At 39.7% G+C, this 18,121-nt stretch overlaps 2 protein-coding genes across 3 annotated transcripts; both read left to right on the top strand.

Moving 5' to 3' along the window:
• Nucleotide 1: 1 nt before the first annotated feature.
• Nucleotides 2-7,088, top strand: mphosph10 (M-phase phosphoprotein 10 (U3 small nucleolar ribonucleoprotein)). Its single transcript, XM_072380733.1, has 11 exons — nt 2-87; nt 1,097-1,763; nt 1,862-2,043; nt 2,133-2,298; nt 3,846-3,987; nt 4,118-4,185; nt 4,277-4,414; nt 4,505-4,615; nt 4,913-5,020; nt 5,100-5,330; nt 6,798-7,088. The coding sequence occupies exons 1-11, from the start codon at nt 2-4 to the stop codon at nt 6,945-6,947; spliced, it is 2,049 nt and encodes a 682-aa protein (XP_072236834.1). The 3' UTR covers nt 6,948-7,088.
• Nucleotides 7,089-8,516: 1,428 nt separating this feature from the next.
• Nucleotides 8,517-15,239, top strand: ist1 (IST1 factor associated with ESCRT-III). 2 transcript variants are annotated; one of them, XM_072380736.1, is made up of 10 exons: nt 8,517-8,614; nt 9,164-9,264; nt 9,384-9,564; nt 9,666-9,753; nt 9,875-9,958; nt 10,060-10,170; nt 10,266-10,475; nt 11,097-11,198; nt 12,996-13,041; nt 13,318-15,239. In XM_072380736.1, exons 2-10 carry the CDS (start codon nt 9,177-9,179, stop codon nt 13,482-13,484), a joined length of 1,077 nt encoding a protein of 358 aa, XP_072236837.1. In that variant the 5' UTR covers nt 8,517-8,614; nt 9,164-9,176; the 3' UTR covers nt 13,485-15,239. The 2 variants fall into 2 exon arrangements, with proteins under 2 accessions (XP_072236837.1, XP_072236838.1); XM_072380737.1 differs by having other exon boundaries at nt 8,520-8,587.
• Nucleotides 15,240-18,121: the final 2,882 nt, after the last annotated feature.

The raw sequence follows: 18,121 nt of genomic DNA on the forward strand, positions 1-18,121 counted from the left end.
TATGGCTAATGAAGATACGTGGACTGTGCTGGAGGACTGCGTCAAGAAGATAAATGCCACCACCGCACAGCCAGAGAACTTTCTGAGGCAAGTATAGGTTGTTTTTGTTGAAATAGTTGTTAAATGTTGTTGTCTGCGTGTGTTGTCTGCGAGAGAGGGTTCGGCCAGCTAACCATCGGCTAATGCTAACTGCACGTTGTCACAACAATCAGTGAAATAAAAATGGTTTGGAGGCTTTATTATTTATAATTTCCGGATTTACTTGATTTTATAAGTTGAGTCAGTTAAGTGTGGTCAGACCTTTATCTGAACCCAAATAGCAGCAGCCACAGAAAACCTGTTGTCCCACTCTAACATTTGGACTCTCGTGTAGTTTTTACACTTTTAAACATGTTTTCTTTGAGTGCACTCTCTGAGTAAAGGGGCCGACTAACCCAACAGTATTATTGTTATTTATAATTAGGAAAATGGAAGAAACAGTCTTTGTAATGCTGTGCAGTGCTGTGAAAAGAAGATCTAATGACAATGATACCTAAGGTATTGCAAGATAAGCAACAATTACTCATTCTTTTGAGGATGCGAAGTACAACCCGACCGATGATGGATTATTATGGCCGATATCGGTCACTTTATCCATCTATGAAAAGGAAGACACGATGGGGTCAATTTTTTTCACGGTTGTTGGTGATTAACTGTGAAATATGCCCTAACTTTGTACATTCTTCAGCTCAGCTGTGATGTGAACTGCTGGTTCAGGCGGTTCCGAGATCATTGTAAACAATAGAGTCCCAGCTGATCTTCTCAAACTATGAGATGACAAAGCTTCTAAATCATCCTAAACACGGTTTCTGCATGTGTGATTGGACAACCTAGGCACCAATGCTGCTGCACCTGTGATAGGTCACAGAATAGGTCAGAATCAAAAAGACATAAATCCTCACCTGGATTTATTTATGTTAAGGGTTCAAATCAAAGTGAGTCAGAACAGTGTGCAGACATTTGATCACACAAGATCGCATGTTTGGATACAGTTGTATTTTGAACAATTAAAATTAAGCACCCCCATCACCGTGATTGTTTTTGTCCACTTTTTCAGCCTTCAAGATGGAGTGGCAGCAGACTTTACTTCCCTCACTAAGACCCTGTACGACCTCCACAAAGCTCAGGAGCCTGCAGATTATAAAGGCAGTCCGCTGGCTCAGCTGGTGGTGGAAAACTTTGACGAGGAGCAGATTTGGCAGGAGTTGGAGCTGCAGAACGATGCTGTGCTGAAACACTTTAAAAATGCCATTGAAGAGGTTGTGTCAGACAGGACTTTAACTTTGCTGTCAGAGGAGGAAGAGAATGATGAAGAAGAAGAAGAAGAGGGAGCAACAGATGATGAAAATATCATTGAGGACCAAGACGTGGAACCACCCAGACTGTCTAAGAAGAAGGCTGTGGAGGCTGAAGAGGGGTCAGAGGATTACTCAGAGGATGACTCTGATGTAGATTTTGATGTGGACGCTCTGGAGAATCGGGAGAAGCAGAAAAAAGCGAGCAGAAGGGCAGACTCCAGAACAAAGGCGGTTCCTTCTGAGGTTGATGATAAGTTCTTCAAACTGTCAGAGATGGAGTCGTTTCTTGATGATATGGACAAGCGAGAGGGAAAGGAAGAGGAGGATAGAGACGATTTAGACTATTTTCAGGACCTTCCCTCCGATGAAGATGATGATCTTGACTTGGATCAAATTATTTCTGCCACAAAGCAAAAGAAAAAAGCAGTATGTATTATATCACATGTTTCCAACTTATTTCTTTGAGTCCCAATAATAGAAATGACAAAAAAGAGAGAAAATGTATTGATTGTCCATTTTTACAGGTAAAGAGCTCCAGAGACCTCAAGTACAAGGACTTCTTTGATGCAGTGGATGGTGCACCAGCTAAAACAGACGAGCAGTCAGATGGAGAGGATGACAACACGGAGGAGAGCCAGGACGAAGGTGAAGAAGAAATGGATGACGAAGAAGATGATTTTGATGGTGAAGAGGAGGGTGATGATGAGTAAGTGTGATTAAAATTATGCAATGTCCATGATCATGTGTGGGAGAAGCTTGTTTGGTTGATTCCAGCATGATTGTGTCGTTTGCCAGGGATGAGCTGAGGAGTCACCCTAAAGCATCTCATAAGAAAGTGGCCTTTAATCTCCCGGAAGATGAGGACAGCGAGGGGGAAGACATGGAGGACATTTTTGGAGGAAAAACTCCAAGCTCGGAAAAGTCTGAGTCAAAGTCTTCATTTGAGAAACGGCAAGAAAAGGTAATCAGGTTTCAGATGTTGCTTATTTGATTATTTTTTAAATTTTTTTAAACAAAATAAGCCAAAAATTTCTAATGCATGAATGAGAATTATTTTCTCTTTGAATCTCTATAACAGCCCCAGATTACGCAGCAGCAAAACCTGGAGTCTTTAATAAAAGGGAGATGACAAAAAAAATGTGATCGGGCCTTTGATATTGACTTTTGTTTTGACATCTGTGCAGATGTAAATCACTGTCTTACAGCAGGTTGAGAATGGCAGATGAGGCTCCTCGATGAATGTTTTTGTGTTGCATGTGATGTCAATTGAATGTATCCACTCTATCATCAAGTAAGTGAAAGGCAACATGCGGGTTCACAGAAAAGGGTATGAGCGGCTCCACTCGCCGGCTGTAAATGCTCTGTAAGGTTAACTTCTACATGTACACACTGGGAATGAGAGCAGTTCTGTTGGGAATTTGGTTGTATTTATATACACTTTACTGTTTTTGATTGAGCTTTGGAGCACCCTGGTCCTTTTCACCCTAGTTGAACATATACACACAGGAGTGATTGAATGCATTATTAGGGTGCATTAATCTGGTTTTAAGAAGCTGGATTTTGTATGATTTCGGTCAGACTAACACTGTTACATGCAGTGTGGCCAGGCTAACCCAATACTTTTTCTTTCCAGGGTGATGTAAACATGTGTACTGTTGTTACAAGCGGCTTCTTCTTCCTCTGTGTACCAGCTTCTTCTGTTACATCTGGGTTGAAACCCGGGGCGAGTGCTGCGGAGCATGCTTAGAGTGCCTTTTCCATTTTGGGTCTGATTGAACAGACATGCAGGAGAATATTGACTTCCAACCGCATTATCTGGATGTGTCAGTTTAAGACATTCAATTTTGTGCAATTTCAGTTTGGACTAACACAATGGTTAGACTTTTTAGAATGATTAGAACATACAAGAGTGCTGATGGGAAAGAGGAGGGGGAATGACATGCATGTGGGTCACGTGCTCTACCAGGTGAGGCATTTAAGGTGCCCCACAGCAAGAATGTTATAGTTAGAAGAAAGGCTGAGCCAAATCTTTCGCATCACAGTTATTGTGGTAGTTTGTAAATATGTATTGTATGTCATATGTATTCAAATGCCTTTATTTTTAAGTGTACCACAAAATCTCCACATGAAACGACTAGTCATCCAACATCATTCATTATTTATTTATGAGTCATTATTAGCTGAAGCCAATAACCTGAAATCAGCAGGTAAAAACATCGCTAATGGTTAAGCTTACTAACTAGGTCATTTTTCTGATTAGTGCCTTCTGGTTCTTGGTATGATTTAGTAACATAGAGGAAAAAATGACAAATTGAAAAATTACACAGAGGAGTCCGTGTTTGAAAATGGGCTTAAGAGTGATTCAGATTCACAGAGCGAACGCTCATACTGGACTTTCTGTGTATCTCGCCTTAATATTGCCTGAAGCAGCAAAGCCTGTTCAACTTGATGCTTTGGCAGAGCAGATTTCAGGTCAGTAATGGCGACTGTTGTTGGTCCACCTTGCAGATGTCACAGAGGATCGAGGAGTTGGAAAAAGGCGCTCTTGCCGAAAAGCCGTGGCAGCTGCTGGGGGAGGTGACAGCGCAGACCCGTCCAGAGAACAGCATGCTGGAGGAAGATGTCGAGTTTGAGCAGACCTCAAGAATGGGTGAGTGGGCATTTAAATGCTGGAGATGCTATGTATGTCATTTTTATTAATGGAATTGAACTGTGTTTTTGTCATTTGAGGTTGCTGTTGAAATCCCATGAATTCCTTTTAACAAGATTTTGTTTTTTAGCTCCTTCTATCACAGAGGAAACCACACTACAGCTCGAAGACATCATCAAGCAGAGGATTAAAGACCAGGTTTGTCACAGTAACTTGTGTTTGATTTTGTTTGGAAACTGTACGATGATATTTTCTAACCCAGTGCCTTTCGCTCACTTTTTCATGTAAGGCTTTTGATGACGTGGTCCGCAAAGAGAAGCCGAAAGAGGAGGTGTTTGAGTACAAGAAGAGGCTTACTTTGGACCATGAGAAGAGCAAACAGAGTCTAGCAGAAATCTACGAGCAGGAATACATCAAGCAGACTCAGGTTTGACATTTTGCCTGGTCTTCGTTGTTGCCAGTAACACCTATGAACTGTGTAGCATCCATTTTGTTGTTTTGTTTTTTCCTATTCCAGCAAAAGACTGAGGTGAAGGAGAATCCTGCTCATGTAGAAATTCAAAAACTTATGGACACCCTCTTCCTAAAGTTGGATGCTCTCTCCAACTTCCACTTCACTCCGAAACCAGTGAGTTTTGCCAGACAAAAGTGACTGAAAGCCACCGGATAATCACAGAATACACTCAAAAATCACAGGCGACGTTAGTTAGTAAACACTTGTTATACCTCAAGTCAATGACACTGTGTGTGTAATATTTGTGTGATATTTAAAGCATGGGAAAAGCATATTTCTGCATAACAAGCCAATCGGCTCAGAAAGTTCAAAACATCGCAGTTATTACTGATAAATGCAAAGGGTGGCGTGCCTGTTGTGTCACTAATTCATTATGCCTTTTTTTTTTTCTTTCCTCCTCTTTTTGCACAGCCCATCCCTGAGGTCAAAGTTGTCTCTAACTTACCATCAGTCACCATGGAGGAGGTGGCTCCAGTCAGCACTAGTGATGCCACACTGCTCGCACCAGAGGAAATCAAGGTTTACCATCAGTCCATACAAACAATTATACCGATGTATGTTCAGTTATGTGTCTGATAACAATGTCTTCTTACCAAAGGAGAAGAACAAAGCAGGAAATATACTGGGTGACACTGAGAAGACATCCACAGACAAGAAGCGCGAGAGACGCCAGAAAAAGAAGGTGAAGCGGCTGAAGATTAAAGAGAAAGAAAAGAGACAGAAGCTTAAAGACGCCAGCAAAACTGGGGAGAACAAAAAGCAGTCAAAGGCTGAATTCGCAGAAAACTTGAAGAAACTCACAAAAGGAGGCAAAGCCACGATACTCAAGGTGAGTGTTTGTTTTATCTGACTTCACTTTGCTTCGATCAGTTTGCATTCAGGCTGAGTACAAGCATATTCTAAGCTTTTGCATTCTAACTATTGGGATTTAGAAAATAATGAAGGAAAAATACTTGGGTTAATATGAACACTGATTGTGACTAAATTCGCTAAGTGTCCTGGACTCGGAAGATTGAATCTCAGCACTGTACTTTGTCACAGTTCGGGATATTGAACATGAATTTACATTGAAAGCATACTTCTCCACACTTGAGCGAACATGGTCTGATTTTTCACATCACTACATTTGATGATTTGAAGGTTATTTGTTACAAATTTAAACACAAATCGCATGAGCAAATATGAAGGCTCATAAAAGATCAAATGACCAAACATAAAGATGCTAAAGCACGAAGAGTATTTCTCAGACATCATGTTTAAGGTGTTACTGATAGCAGACTAACTTCTGACTCTTTGATTAGAAATTGTCAACAACACTTCTCTGCTGTTATCTTAGTGGGAATAATAAAAGAAGACTTGGTTGTGTTGGTTAGGGCTGCCCCATAATAACTGACTAAGCTTTAGTCAATAATAAAAGTTTTGAATTGGTTGGTTGATCGTGGGGTACGGGAGGTGTCAGTTCTTTGCTACTTTTTATCTTATACTCTGGTTGGCCGCAGTGTGACCTAATGAGCATCCCTACGTACAGAATAATGTGAGAAGGGCTTGTGACACGCAAGTGTGTGTGTGTGTGTGTGTGAAAGAGAAAAGGATGGTGGGTTGAATCCAAGTGCTGCACTGAGTCACCATATGGTGGGAAACCCTAAATATATATATATAAAAGTCTCATAAAATAGTCCAATATGTGATTTAAACTGTGATCGCTGGCTGACCAAGACAAGTTTTACACGGGGGGGGGGCAAATATACGAATGCGCACAGCTAAATAAATGGAGCTTACCAGTTATTGTCGCTCACTGCAAGGATTTATTCTGCGTATTACGGGTAATGCATCGATGTTTATAGGTTTCATTCATGGATATAAGTTATCTGGAGTCTGTAGTTTACAAATATGGGGGCTATTCCACTGAGAGAAACGTTCTTTATACAATTAGACCGTCAGGTGTCTGTATTTCAACACAAAGTGGGGGTGCATTACTCGACAGATGCTGCTCACTTCCGTTGTGGCTGATGTGTTGTGTTGTGACTTTTTTAGCGCTTTGACCATTCTGGGCCACCGTAAGATACAGATTACTCCCATATGTTAATTTGAGTGTCCTGTTTAACTGGTACTGTGTCCTGAATTAGGTAACACATACCTGTATGTCATCTATTTTAAGCATTGTTATGAATAGCTCGCTAATTTCCGCTCTCCTGGCGAGCCACACCTTTAGATGCCAAAGTGAACACTTCATTAACTCTTAGATTACGCAGAATGTTCCTGAGGTGACTTGTCTGATGTTTTTCCTTGTTTTCAGGACGAAGGAAAGGACAAAGCTCTGCGGTCCTCTCAAGCCTTCTTCTCTCAGCTCCAGGATCAGGTCAAAAGTCAGATCAAAAGTACAAAGGAGCAGTCTTCAAAGAAGAAGAAAAATAAAGTGGTTTCCGTCAGCAGACTCAAATTGTGATGACTCGGATGGTTTGCTTTTGATGATCAAGTTTTCACTGTACAAATTCTTTTTTTTTTTTTTTTATAAGAAAGCTGCAATATATTAAACCTCGAAGTCTGTGTAAAATGTTGCCATTTTCATTAAAATGAATCAAGTGCGTATATGTGTTGGAGTTTGTTTTTGCTCTGATTAGTGCAGCATCAACCCCACTAATACATAAGAATTCACATGAAAGTCTAAAAGCACTTTCCTCTGTGGAAACATGGATATGCAGTACAGGTCTTAAGGATGTTGAGGATTCTGTTTCTCTCTAAGAATTCATGCACTTGCAAACAAGGCTGTTGTGGGAAAATAAAACTGTAGGACCTCGGTTTTTATAATAGCTAAATGTTTGATTCTAGATCAAATTAATGAATTAACTTACACGTCAAACACAAGTTCTTATATTGACTTCATCTTGTTTAACTGTAAGAAAATTGATATGCAGAGTTTCTAATTAGTGATAGATCTTTTATTTTTATTTTAAGGCAGCATTCAAACTTGGTTTAAAATTTTTATTTTAGGTTCTGAAAAGAAGATGCAGTAAGTTTGAAAGGCTCTTCTTTCCTCTTGGTACCCTGTACGTATTTATCATCTTACCATGGAACTGCTTTTTTTTTTTTTTTTTTTTTTTTTTTTTCATCTTTGAACCCTCTTTACTCCTTTTTATGTTTCATTTGTCTTGCATCCTGAGTTTCTCCCTCTCTTCTCTCTGTCATCGTCCCCACAATTGTTGCTTGGAAATATAACAATTAAAAAAATTTAAATTTAAATGCGCAGCCATGATTACATTATTTGGGAATGTCGTGGGAGAAGAAGTGAGAAGCTCTTACTTAGTGTCTATCAATGTCAGCCACAGAACATCAGTGGGTGAAATGCTGAATTAAGACAATCAGGGTCTACCACTTTTATCTGGCACTTGTACTTCACAGCTAGTGAATGGAATAAGTCACAAATGCTACAAATTGACAATATATTGTCACTGCCTCATTCACACTGAGACAGTCACAGTAAAATGTTTACTGAAGAGGTAATTTCATGTGAATGTATCGAAGCTTAGATTGATATGACATACTGTTTTTTTTAAGCAAGGTTTTGTTATATAAACTAATGGAAACTGTTAGGTGGTCACATCAGTTTTCTTTTGGGGCTGATGATATACTTTTGAGCTTAGGTGTAAATACTGTATGTCTCTGAAATACGAATATACATCCATAAATTGAGGGGGCTGAAGCTGCCTTTGGGCGAGATGAATTCTAAAAGTACCTTCAAATGGTAACATAAACTGGACTGTATTTTAAGTACTCACTTATTTATTATTATTTCAACAGCTTGTGAAATATTGAATGCTTGAAATAAAATCAGATCCTGTGCTAAATAAAACTTTCTGAGATGAAATAGTTAAACCCTTTAAACAACTAAATATTAGAAATCACATGAATGTTTAGTGAAATTTCAAATTTTTTTTAATAGTTAATATTTTTTTCTTGAGTCACACCCGCGCTTGATTCCAGTTTGACACAAAGACCCCGCCCCTGTGGTAAAATCTCCATGACGTCACTACACATAATCACGGAAGTGAACCAGACGACGAAACAGACCCAAACACAAATAAGTTGGTGCATACGTTTGACTTTTACCTGAAAGTGAGTACTTATCCCTGTATTTACCGTGTGTCGTTTCGAAATGACCATATTCTTTAAAGTACTTTATTTTGTTAGACCGGTTAGTTTTTGTTTTGCTAGTGTTGAACGAGAGCGACGAAGCTAACTAAGGGTAGAATAGGGGTAACAAAAGCCAAGGCTAGCTAACTGTCAGGATTCCTAAACGTGTATAACTGTTATATTATGGCGAAATAAGAGGATACAAAAGTAGAAGAGAGTATTTGTTTGGGTTTTTAGTAGCTTTGCGGCCCCTTGTTAGTTTGCGTCAAGCTAAAGCTAACAGCTCCAGTAGCCTAATGTTCCGTAGTTTCAGTTAGCAGGCTAATTTAATGTGTAATATCCGCTGTGTTTACATTTGTGCTTTCTCTGTTTGGAGTCAATCTGCGGAGTCATTCTGTTGCGATGGGTTAGTCATGCTCACATGATCAAGTGACTCGTTGGATCACGGGTGGGGGTGAAGGCAAATGGGCTCCATAGGTTGGTTTACATTTCCGTGTGGACTCAGGCTTTCTCATACTGTCCCTTCTACAGATAGTTTGTCATCATGCTAGGAGGAGGATTCAAAGCTGAGAGGTTAAGAGTCAACCTACGGCTGGTCATTAATAGGCTCAAGCTCCTCGAGAAAAAAAAAAGTGAGTCCTGCTCTCTTTGGCCTTTGTAGTTGGCCATAATGGCAAAACAGTTTCCACTTGATACCAATGATGAAAGTTAATTTTTTTTCCTCATCCCTTCTTACTAATTTCAAATAAAGCTGAGCTCGCCCAAAAGGCAAGGAAGGAGATTGCTGATTACCTGTCATCAGGTAAGGATGAGCGGGCCCGGATCCGTGTGGAGCATATCATCAGAGAGGACTATCTGGTAGAAGCCATGGAAATCCTGGAGCTTTACTGTGACTTGCTACTGGCACGTTTTGGCCTCATCCAGTCCATGAAGTGAGTACATTAACAAACTGGTACACTGTGTACATGAATATGCAGTTTTTCAAAGCAGCGTGCTTGTTGCAGTGATCATCCATTTCTATTTCTCCTTCTAGGGAGCTAGATCCAGGCTTACAAGAGGCTGTGTCCACCCTTATCTGGGCAGCGCCCCGTCTCCAGGCTGAGGTGTCTGAGCTGAAAATTGTAAGTCCTACCTGAATAGAACATGCAGACCAGGCAGCATTGACAACAATATCGAACAAGTTGTATTAATTTATTCAGATTCGGATGGTTGTAAGAGCCATATCTCTTATGCTTCTTTCAGGTGTCTGAACAGCTGTGTGCAAAATATAGCAAGGAGTATGGGAAGCTATGCAGGACAAACCAGATTGGCACAGTCAATGACAGGGTAGGGGATATTTCCCAGTGACTTCCCCACAGGTCCTTTCAAGAATGTATGAGCCTTTTGACTTGTAGTTCCACCTGTTCAAATATCTAATTTGTTTACAGCTGATGCACAAACTGAGTGTGGAGGCCCCTCCCAAGATCTTAGTGGAGCGCTATCTGATAGAGATCGCCAAGAACTATAATGTGCCGTACGAACCAGATGCCATGGTCCGGGTATGTTTTTAGGATTCTGTGTCGCACCGTATGAAGGATGAGGTCGTGTGTTGTGTTTATTTACTCACTCACAATCCTTTTCTGTTTCCGGGCAGCCTGAGGTGTGTCCCGGAGAGGAAGCAGACTTAATTGATGTGGACACTGATAAGAAGTCTGGAGGAGGAGGAGGAGGAGGAGGGGGTGGTGGAGGCTTTATGGCTCCTGCGGGTGCAATGCCTATGCCTATGGCTATGCCCATGCCCATGCCCATGCCCATGCCTATGCCTATGCCAGGAGCTTTCAACTATCCACCTACCAAAGGAGCTGTAAGCTATTCTTATTTACACTATTTTCACCGATTTTGTTGTAATGATTGAAGTGGACAAGTAGTTGACAGGAATTCAGTTTTCACAGTGTTGTATATGATCATATGGATTAACAATGGTTGTATGACATTGTTGTGTTTTATCAAATCCAAATGGACTCATAATACTTAACATTTTTATGTTATGGTCTTTTCAAACAAAAAAACAAACAAACAAAACACAGGTAGTCTTTTGGCGATTAAAGTGAGACTTAACCCAAATCACAAAAAAGTGCAAGTTCTGTCCTGTAATGCAGAAAGTTTATGTTCATATGCTGGTCTATTGTTAGAACTAATGCTCAAAAACAAACGTCTGTGCACTTAAAAAGACATGAGTTGTTTTTCTTTCTTTTATGATCCCTTTGGGGGAAATAATCTTAAACTAACTTTAAAAAAAACTCAACTGCTCTTAACTACAGAAAGTTTTTGTTCATGAACAGTGTGTATATATTACTCAAAATACTCACATCACAGTGTTCTGATCATCAGACATCACTGCTTTGTGATCCTTATGCTGTGTGGACTCATGTACACTCGTCAGCAGCCTCCCTGAGATTTGTGTCTGACTTTTGTTTTCCTCCAGGAACCGTTTAATGCTCCAGTTGGAAACTACAACAGCTTCCAGCACCACATGGGAGGAGGGCAGCCACCTCAGTTGCCCACTTCCCCACCCACATACGAGTCTGTAAGTGACTGAGCCCTTCAAATCCGTGCCCCCCTCCTGTCCCCACAGATGGACAAACAGACAGGGTGGGGCACCTATCAGGGAAGGACAATTTATTCGGCTTGCTTTCAGTTTTGCCTGCCTTCCGCACTTTTACAGTTTCTCAGAGTGGGCCTGCTTCATCCACATGGCTGTACAGTTAGGTCCATATGTATTTGGACACTGGCACAATTTTATAATTTTAGCTGTTACAAAGAAATGTATCTTTTAGTTTACAGTTATTTATTTACTATGCAATTGGGGAGAAAAGTACAGTCTTGGTCTTAAAGCTTGTGTAGTTGGGATCATTGTCCTGTTGCGTGACTAAATGGCCGCACATTTGACTGTAGAATGTTTTGGTGTACAGAGGAGTTCATAGTGGACTCGATAACTGCAAAGTGTCCAGTGGTCTGTGCCCGTGGCTATAAAAAACATTTTCCAAATCATCAGCCCTCCTCCACCGTGCTGACAGTCAGTATGAGGCTTTTGTGCTGATATGGACTTTAACAGTTAGCATTCATTTAACTGGAGACTGCAGAGTCTTATGTGTGTAGGTCTTGGGTTTTTGAAAAAGGTTTTCTTTTTTTTTTTCTTTTTAACCGTTACATGGTCTGTTGGGATGTCCTCTGTAGAATAATGGACTCCATATAGTTCAGAAATTGTTTTAAACCCATCTCAGATTAATGGGCAACAACAGTCTCTAAGGTCACTGCTGATGTCTTTCCTCCTTGGCGTTGTGCTAATGCACATCTGAATGCTCCAGACTTGTAAACTGACAAAATGTCTCCTTTATTGAGATGCTCACATTTGCTGATGATCAATGAATCAAGTGTGTTTGATTAGCAGCACCTGGCTGCTACTTACTCACTTTTGTTAAATAACAACATGATGTCATGGAACCATGTCATAACAACCATGACTTCATGGAGCAGATACTTATTTTTTTTTTAAGGCTTTGGTCCACAAAACCTTAGAATGGAAGCTTAGATATATCATTATCAATGTTTAACATAATTCCTCATGTGTAGCACACACTGATTAGCCATAACATTATGACCACTCGCTGAATAATATGCTACCAGCTCTGACCTTTCAGATTATTCAGTTTAGACAAAGAATATAAGAGTATCCCGGTGCCTGGTTCTGGTACGTTGGCGGTGGATCCTTTGAGTCTTGTGGGCTTTAAGGTGGGCTCATGGATCAAACTTGGGAGTTTGGAGGCCGAACAGCAGTTGTAGTACAGCACCTGCTTTTGTGATGACAAATCATCGCAAAGGAGGAAATCTGCGGTGATGTCCACGCGGTTCAGACTTGAGGCTGCCTGCAAAGGTTTCCGCACATGGTCAAACATGAAAAGCTTTTTTATGGTTGGGTTAGTTTGTGGTAATACATTTTATCTCCTGAAAATAGGAAACTTCAAACACATTGAGGAGGTGTTTCTGAAAATTGTGTCACTGTGCAAATATTCCCAGACCTTATCTGTAGGCATTATGAAGTGCTTATACTTTAACTGGATCAGTTGCCCTGAGCATGACTGCAATGACGAGATGAGAGCACTGTGTCCATTGAAAATAATTATCAGGGTACCGTCCTACTAAAATCTGCTTTATTAACTAACGGTGTTGGTTTCTTAAATAAGAATAAGATGCGCTTGTTTCTTTTCTGTTTGTTGCTTCTGTATTGTTGAATGTAATTGTTAATTCTTTGTCAGTACTAACAAATGTCCTTTTATCCTGTTATGAAGAAGAGATGATCTAACACAGTTTCTTTATCTTTCAGATTGATGACCTTACTGACAAACCCTCTGTTCCTTCCCAGGCTGTAGGTGAGTTCTGCCTACAGGGTAGGGCTATAACAGGATGCTTCTATTAAATATCGTTTTTACTTTCACATAATAGTATTTTTTATGCTTTCTGAAGCAGTTCTGTTTTTTTTTTACTTTCCCTTATATGCTGTAAGTTTTCGGGGTTTTTTTCACCATCAGATGTAAAATGCCCTCTGCCAGCAGGAAGATCACCTTTGATCTCACCTGTTTTTTATTTATTTTTTTAATTCATTTGACAAATGTGTTGCTTCATAAATTTCTTGTATTTCTCTCCAGGTCCCGGTGCTTCAGCTCACCTGTTTGACAACAATGCTCTACCCGAACTCCCCTCTGTGCCCGACACACTCCCCTCATCCTCCTTCGGCGGAAACACCACCAACTCGGATGACATCGACTTTGACGATTTGACGCGGCGGTTCGAGGACCTGAAGAAGAAGACCTAAATGTTTTACTGTTGGTCTAACCCCACAGATGAACAGGCCTGTGTCATCACCTACACAGCTCAGATCAGGAAATGGGAAATGTTTAAGCCTTTGAGTCACATTTTGGTAGTTCTCCTCCCCTTTCTGCGGTGAAGTAATTTTACAGCGATATAAAACATACATATATTCTTACCTCATTTATACAAATATGACCAACTTACTGCGGATGTTGATGGTCACTAACCGACCCTGTCTGTTAGTCACAGTCTCATTTCCTTTGGCAGTGAGTGCCACATGTTTTTCGTTCTACAACACATATTCTATAAGCTCCTGCATCCAATCACTCCTTTTCATTTCACTTCACTCTGGCTTCTAACTGTTCCCGTTTGTCTGTGTGATAAACTGCATATTTAGATTTAGATTTAGATTTTAATGTTGCTTTTCCTGGGGTTTGGGTTTTGACTATTTACTGTACATGCCTTGATTCTACTTTGCACATGCTGATGTCGCTGTGGTCTTCGCCACGGTGTCACTCAGTCCAGTCAAACAGGCCTGACAGGCTGCTCCACTTTGGTGGCACATAGGCATTCACACTTCATGAAGTCACCATGTCATCTCAGTGGCGAGGTTACAACACATGGCAATGTTTTACGTAAAGGTTCTCGGCAAAGACGGAAGCCATATTTCCAGTGTGTTGCACAGTCGTGCAGTTTTGTCACTGTGGAATTGACTTTTTGAAACACTCACAAGGCTTTTAAACGTCAAGGATGCATCTATATTATGGTGATGCATGTCAAACCTGTTCATCTGTCACAGCTGGTGGGACATAGATGTAAACAGACAAAAATGTGTTTATAAGACCTTCACAGTAATGTAGAAAGACTTGTTTACACGAATGATTGAACTGTGCAGCAAAAAGGGCAGCAAGGAGCTGTCTGATATTTGACAGATCTGTTTTATATGCAGTATACTTATCTCCAAATAAAAGATTTCTTCTTTTTTTTTTTCTTTCGAATGTCAATTTTACCAAATATCTGCACTTTCTAAAATAAAGCATATAATTTACAAGCAAAATTCTCTGACAAAAGCATCCACAGAACCTGGCGACATTAGGTATGATTTGTGACCCCAAAAGTGTTAGTTTTGTGTTGTGCTCCGTGCTCATGTGCATGGGTCGTCTGCTGTACGTTCACCCCTGCATTTGCCTTAGCTATCACCTCTCATCCGAGGCCTTGCCAGTCTGTAATAGGATTTAGCATTTTTGTCATTCATCAGGAGTGGAGTTGTGTCATTGTTCAGTCTCAGTTTATTCTTTTCTTTTCCAAAACAAACTCTCTTTGGAAAAAAAAAAAAAAAGATTCACCTTTGTTCACTGGATGCAGGAAAAATCTGTTCTGTGGGTTGTTTGTTTCCTGTGGAAATGGGGAGCGACAGAGAGTTTTTCTTTTTGTACAGACATGGCGCATTGCTGTAACCTAACCGCACCCAGCTCTGCTCGCATGGCAAATGGACGCCAGCCTTGAGTAAAATGATTCAGTAGTTTCTGGAGGCATGATGAGAGGTTTCCCAGCTGGTCAGTGGACACAGCTTATTTATAGATTTACCATGTGTTGCAGGACCTGAAGATAGATGATTAACACTACAGACTACTTTTCTATATTGGACTGTTCTGTCATTCTGTATTTTGCGACATAAATGCGTGTCTTGTTGAAAAAAATGATCATTTTTTTCACAATATATACTAAGATAACAATAAAGGACTGTTTGGAACTGGAACACTTTGAGGTCTTGACTCTGTTTACAGATATTTTCTAGTTTTTTTTTGTTTTTTTTTAAATACTGTAATTATTGTAGAAACCAGTAGGGGTCATTAATGACTAAAGAAAGCACTGATAAAAGTGATTCAGTGAGTTTAGAAGTTGCTTGCTTTGTGTAAACCTAAATGAATATGGAAAGCATGTGTGTATGGGTTATTCTTTAACATAAAATAAGAATTTATAAAAAAAGCAGTGAACCAAACAATCAATCTTTTTCACACTGAGTAAAGGATGGACTTAGCCACTGAGATTTCAGCCCAATTTGAAGCATTCAGTTTATCCTTATTATGTGGCGCTTCTCCTTTTCACCATTTCAGCTTTGTAGCTAAAATGAAATTATCTGCATTCATTTAGTGGTAAATTCTATTTTTAAAAAAAAGCTACAAAGGGATACAATATCTACAACTAAAACCTTGTGGCAAATCCTGCAACATAACGGCACATGTGGTCAGAATGTAAACATTTAAAAGTAATTTCCCAAACCTCTAGATATGTGGTCTGAAAAATTAGCTAACAAATTTGGATTAAGAGACAAGTGGATATTTTAAAACTGAGAAGGTGTGGGAACCCTGGACAGCTGATTAAAAAGCATAACTGCCAAAGGGAGGCAGTATGTTTCCCATGAAAATACCCTGTAACCCTCTTAATATATGGATTCATACAGTTTAGTCTTAGCAGTTTAGCTTTACCTGCCTGTCAACACAGACTCATTATACCATGTAAATTTAGGGCGTACAAACAAGGGGATGTTTGGCCATATACCTTTAATTCTAACCTTTCGTTACACCATAATGGGGTTTATGGCCAGCATCTTCATGTTTGATTGTCTTTAGCAATGACTAGAAACAAAAAAAGCTTTTCCTTTCATGCCATCAACGCGAGCACAAAATAGCAGTAGCCATTGTCAGCTGCGGTGGTAACACCAGCTCCTCCCACTAAGTGGAGGAGCAAATTAGTCAGTTATTGTGGTGGAAATGTGGGTTAGCCTGTACTGCACTGGTGATGTGGAGAAAACTGAGGCCTGATGATCTGGCGTGAGCAGCTAGTAAAAGTCTAATCAAGAGTGACCAGGTTTCACTCTGGCAGGTCAAAGGTTAGTCCACTGAAAGGACATCATTTGTTAAGGAAATGAACATTGATTGTCTTGGCAACAGCAATGTGAGGTTAAGTGATACTGCAGTTACTTTGCTTTTCTGTGTCTTGCTTCAGACACTCTGGTGAGGTGTCGTTTATTTCTCAGGAGTGAATATGAAAGATTAATGACATCGATTAAACAACTAACCATTTCTTTAGCTTGTACATTTATTTTGATGTTAGAACTACAACTTTTGCCATGTTGGCACACAAGCTTGGTGTAACTGAAAGGTTGAGAGAAAAATAACCATTTTTCTTACCATTATTTTGCATGTTGACATTTTATTTTGGTTTTAAGCACCCTCACACACTACATGTTGTAATATAATTCAGTTTATTTATATAACACCAATTTGCAACAAAAGTCATCTCGGGGCAAACAGAAAGTCAACAAGTTAAATTAAACTCCAATTAAAATGATTTATAATCCAATTAGATTAAAAAAAACTGTCCTATTTGGGATAATAGTCTACATTTATTTTCAGAAGTTGTCTTGTTAAGGAAACCAACAGAAACCAGTGCTGAAACATTAATTATAGAAGAGAATGTGAATTTTTTTTAATGCAATCATAACATTAACACAAAAACAACTTCTTTTTTGTCACACAGCAAAAGATTTGTGGTTTAACAATCAGTTAAGGCTTTCTGAATCTTACAGCCATCTTATTGATCAGTCTGTACGCAAAGAAAGGAAAATATGGACTTTTTAGGAAAGTGCAAAATGTTTCCTTTCCTCATACAGATGATTGAGGCTTTCAGGGTTTTCATCGTCCACTCCAAAGACTTTTCGCAACCCGTTGGTCTCGGCTTATTTTGAAATTAAATGTCACACAGTTAAATTTGTTGAGACTTTAACAGAGAACACTTTATTCTAATTCACACTTACAGTATCAATAAATCAAATCAATAAATATGGTAAGTAATTTATGATTAAAAAAAACCCCAGAAGATTTAAGACAGGTCTTTAAAGTGTCTGCAGGAATGCATGTATTCTAAAACCAAAAGCACAAACTTGTAGTTAGGTCTGTTGCATAAATCATTCAGAGGGAGTATAGACTGAATCTCACAGTAGCAGCCATGAATGATGAAAAGGGATAACATGCACTTTCAGCATGTATTTCGGTGTTGGTAGTCAAATGAAAAAAGTGATCAATTAACCATTAGCTCCCATATGTACAATTACATAAGTGCACCCTTCATCTTGTCCTCACAAGTGTGCATTCATTCACAGTCAGCGGTTGGCCATCACTCGCTGTGGTGGATGCTGACAGTAGCATAAGTTTTTAGAAGATGTTCACATTTTTAAAGTAGCTGACTTTAAATGACTCTGCACAAGTTACAGGCATTGAGAGTTTTGATCAAAACAAGAAGAATTCAGCATTTCAACTGTTTAATAGGCTGTTTAAAAGTAATTTAGGTTGATAAAGGGGGGGGGGGGGGGGTCTGGATCCTATCCCAGATGGGGGTGAAAGGCAGGGTACACCCTGCATGCATCCCCAGTCCATCACAGGGCAAACAGAGACAAACAACCATGCACCCTCCCATTCGCAAATTGATAATGCAACAGTTAAACCCAAATGAAAACAACTAAGGAAATAATGAAGAACTGATTAAAAGACACCGGTTCTGCTAACTTAGTATTTGAGTATAAATTTCTATTCCATTACTCGTGGATTATGTTTATCTTTATTGGATCGATAACAGCTT

This window comes from Leuresthes tenuis, unplaced genomic scaffold (assembly GCF_036924035.1).
Source record: "Leuresthes tenuis unplaced genomic scaffold, fLeuTen1.0.hap1 SCAF_2, whole genome shotgun sequence".
NCBI classification, from domain to species: Eukaryota; Metazoa; Chordata; class Actinopteri; order Atheriniformes; family Atherinopsidae; genus Leuresthes; species Leuresthes tenuis.

Excerpts from the sequence above, each read along its gene's own strand:
- mphosph10 (XM_072380733.1), top strand. The coding sequence starts at position 2 with ATGGCTAATGAAGATACGTGGACTGTGCTGGAGGACTGCGTCAAGAAG. Across the intron at positions 2,044-2,132 it reads GAAGAGGAGGGTGATGATGA|GGATGAGCTGAGGAGTCACC; the intron begins GTAAGTGTGATT and ends GTCGTTTGCCAG. Across the intron at positions 3,988-4,117 it reads TGAGCAGACCTCAAGAATGG|CTCCTTCTATCACAGAGGAA; the intron begins GTGAGTGGGCAT and ends TTTGTTTTTTAG.
- ist1 (XM_072380736.1), top strand. The coding sequence starts at position 9,177 with ATGCTAGGAGGAGGATTCAAAGCTGAGAGGTTAAGAGTCAACCTACGG. Across the intron at positions 9,565-9,665 it reads GGCCTCATCCAGTCCATGAA|GGAGCTAGATCCAGGCTTAC; the intron begins GTGAGTACATTA and ends TTCTCCTTCTAG. Across the intron at positions 10,476-11,096 it reads ATCCACCTACCAAAGGAGCT|GAACCGTTTAATGCTCCAGT; the intron begins GTAAGCTATTCT and ends GTTTTCCTCCAG.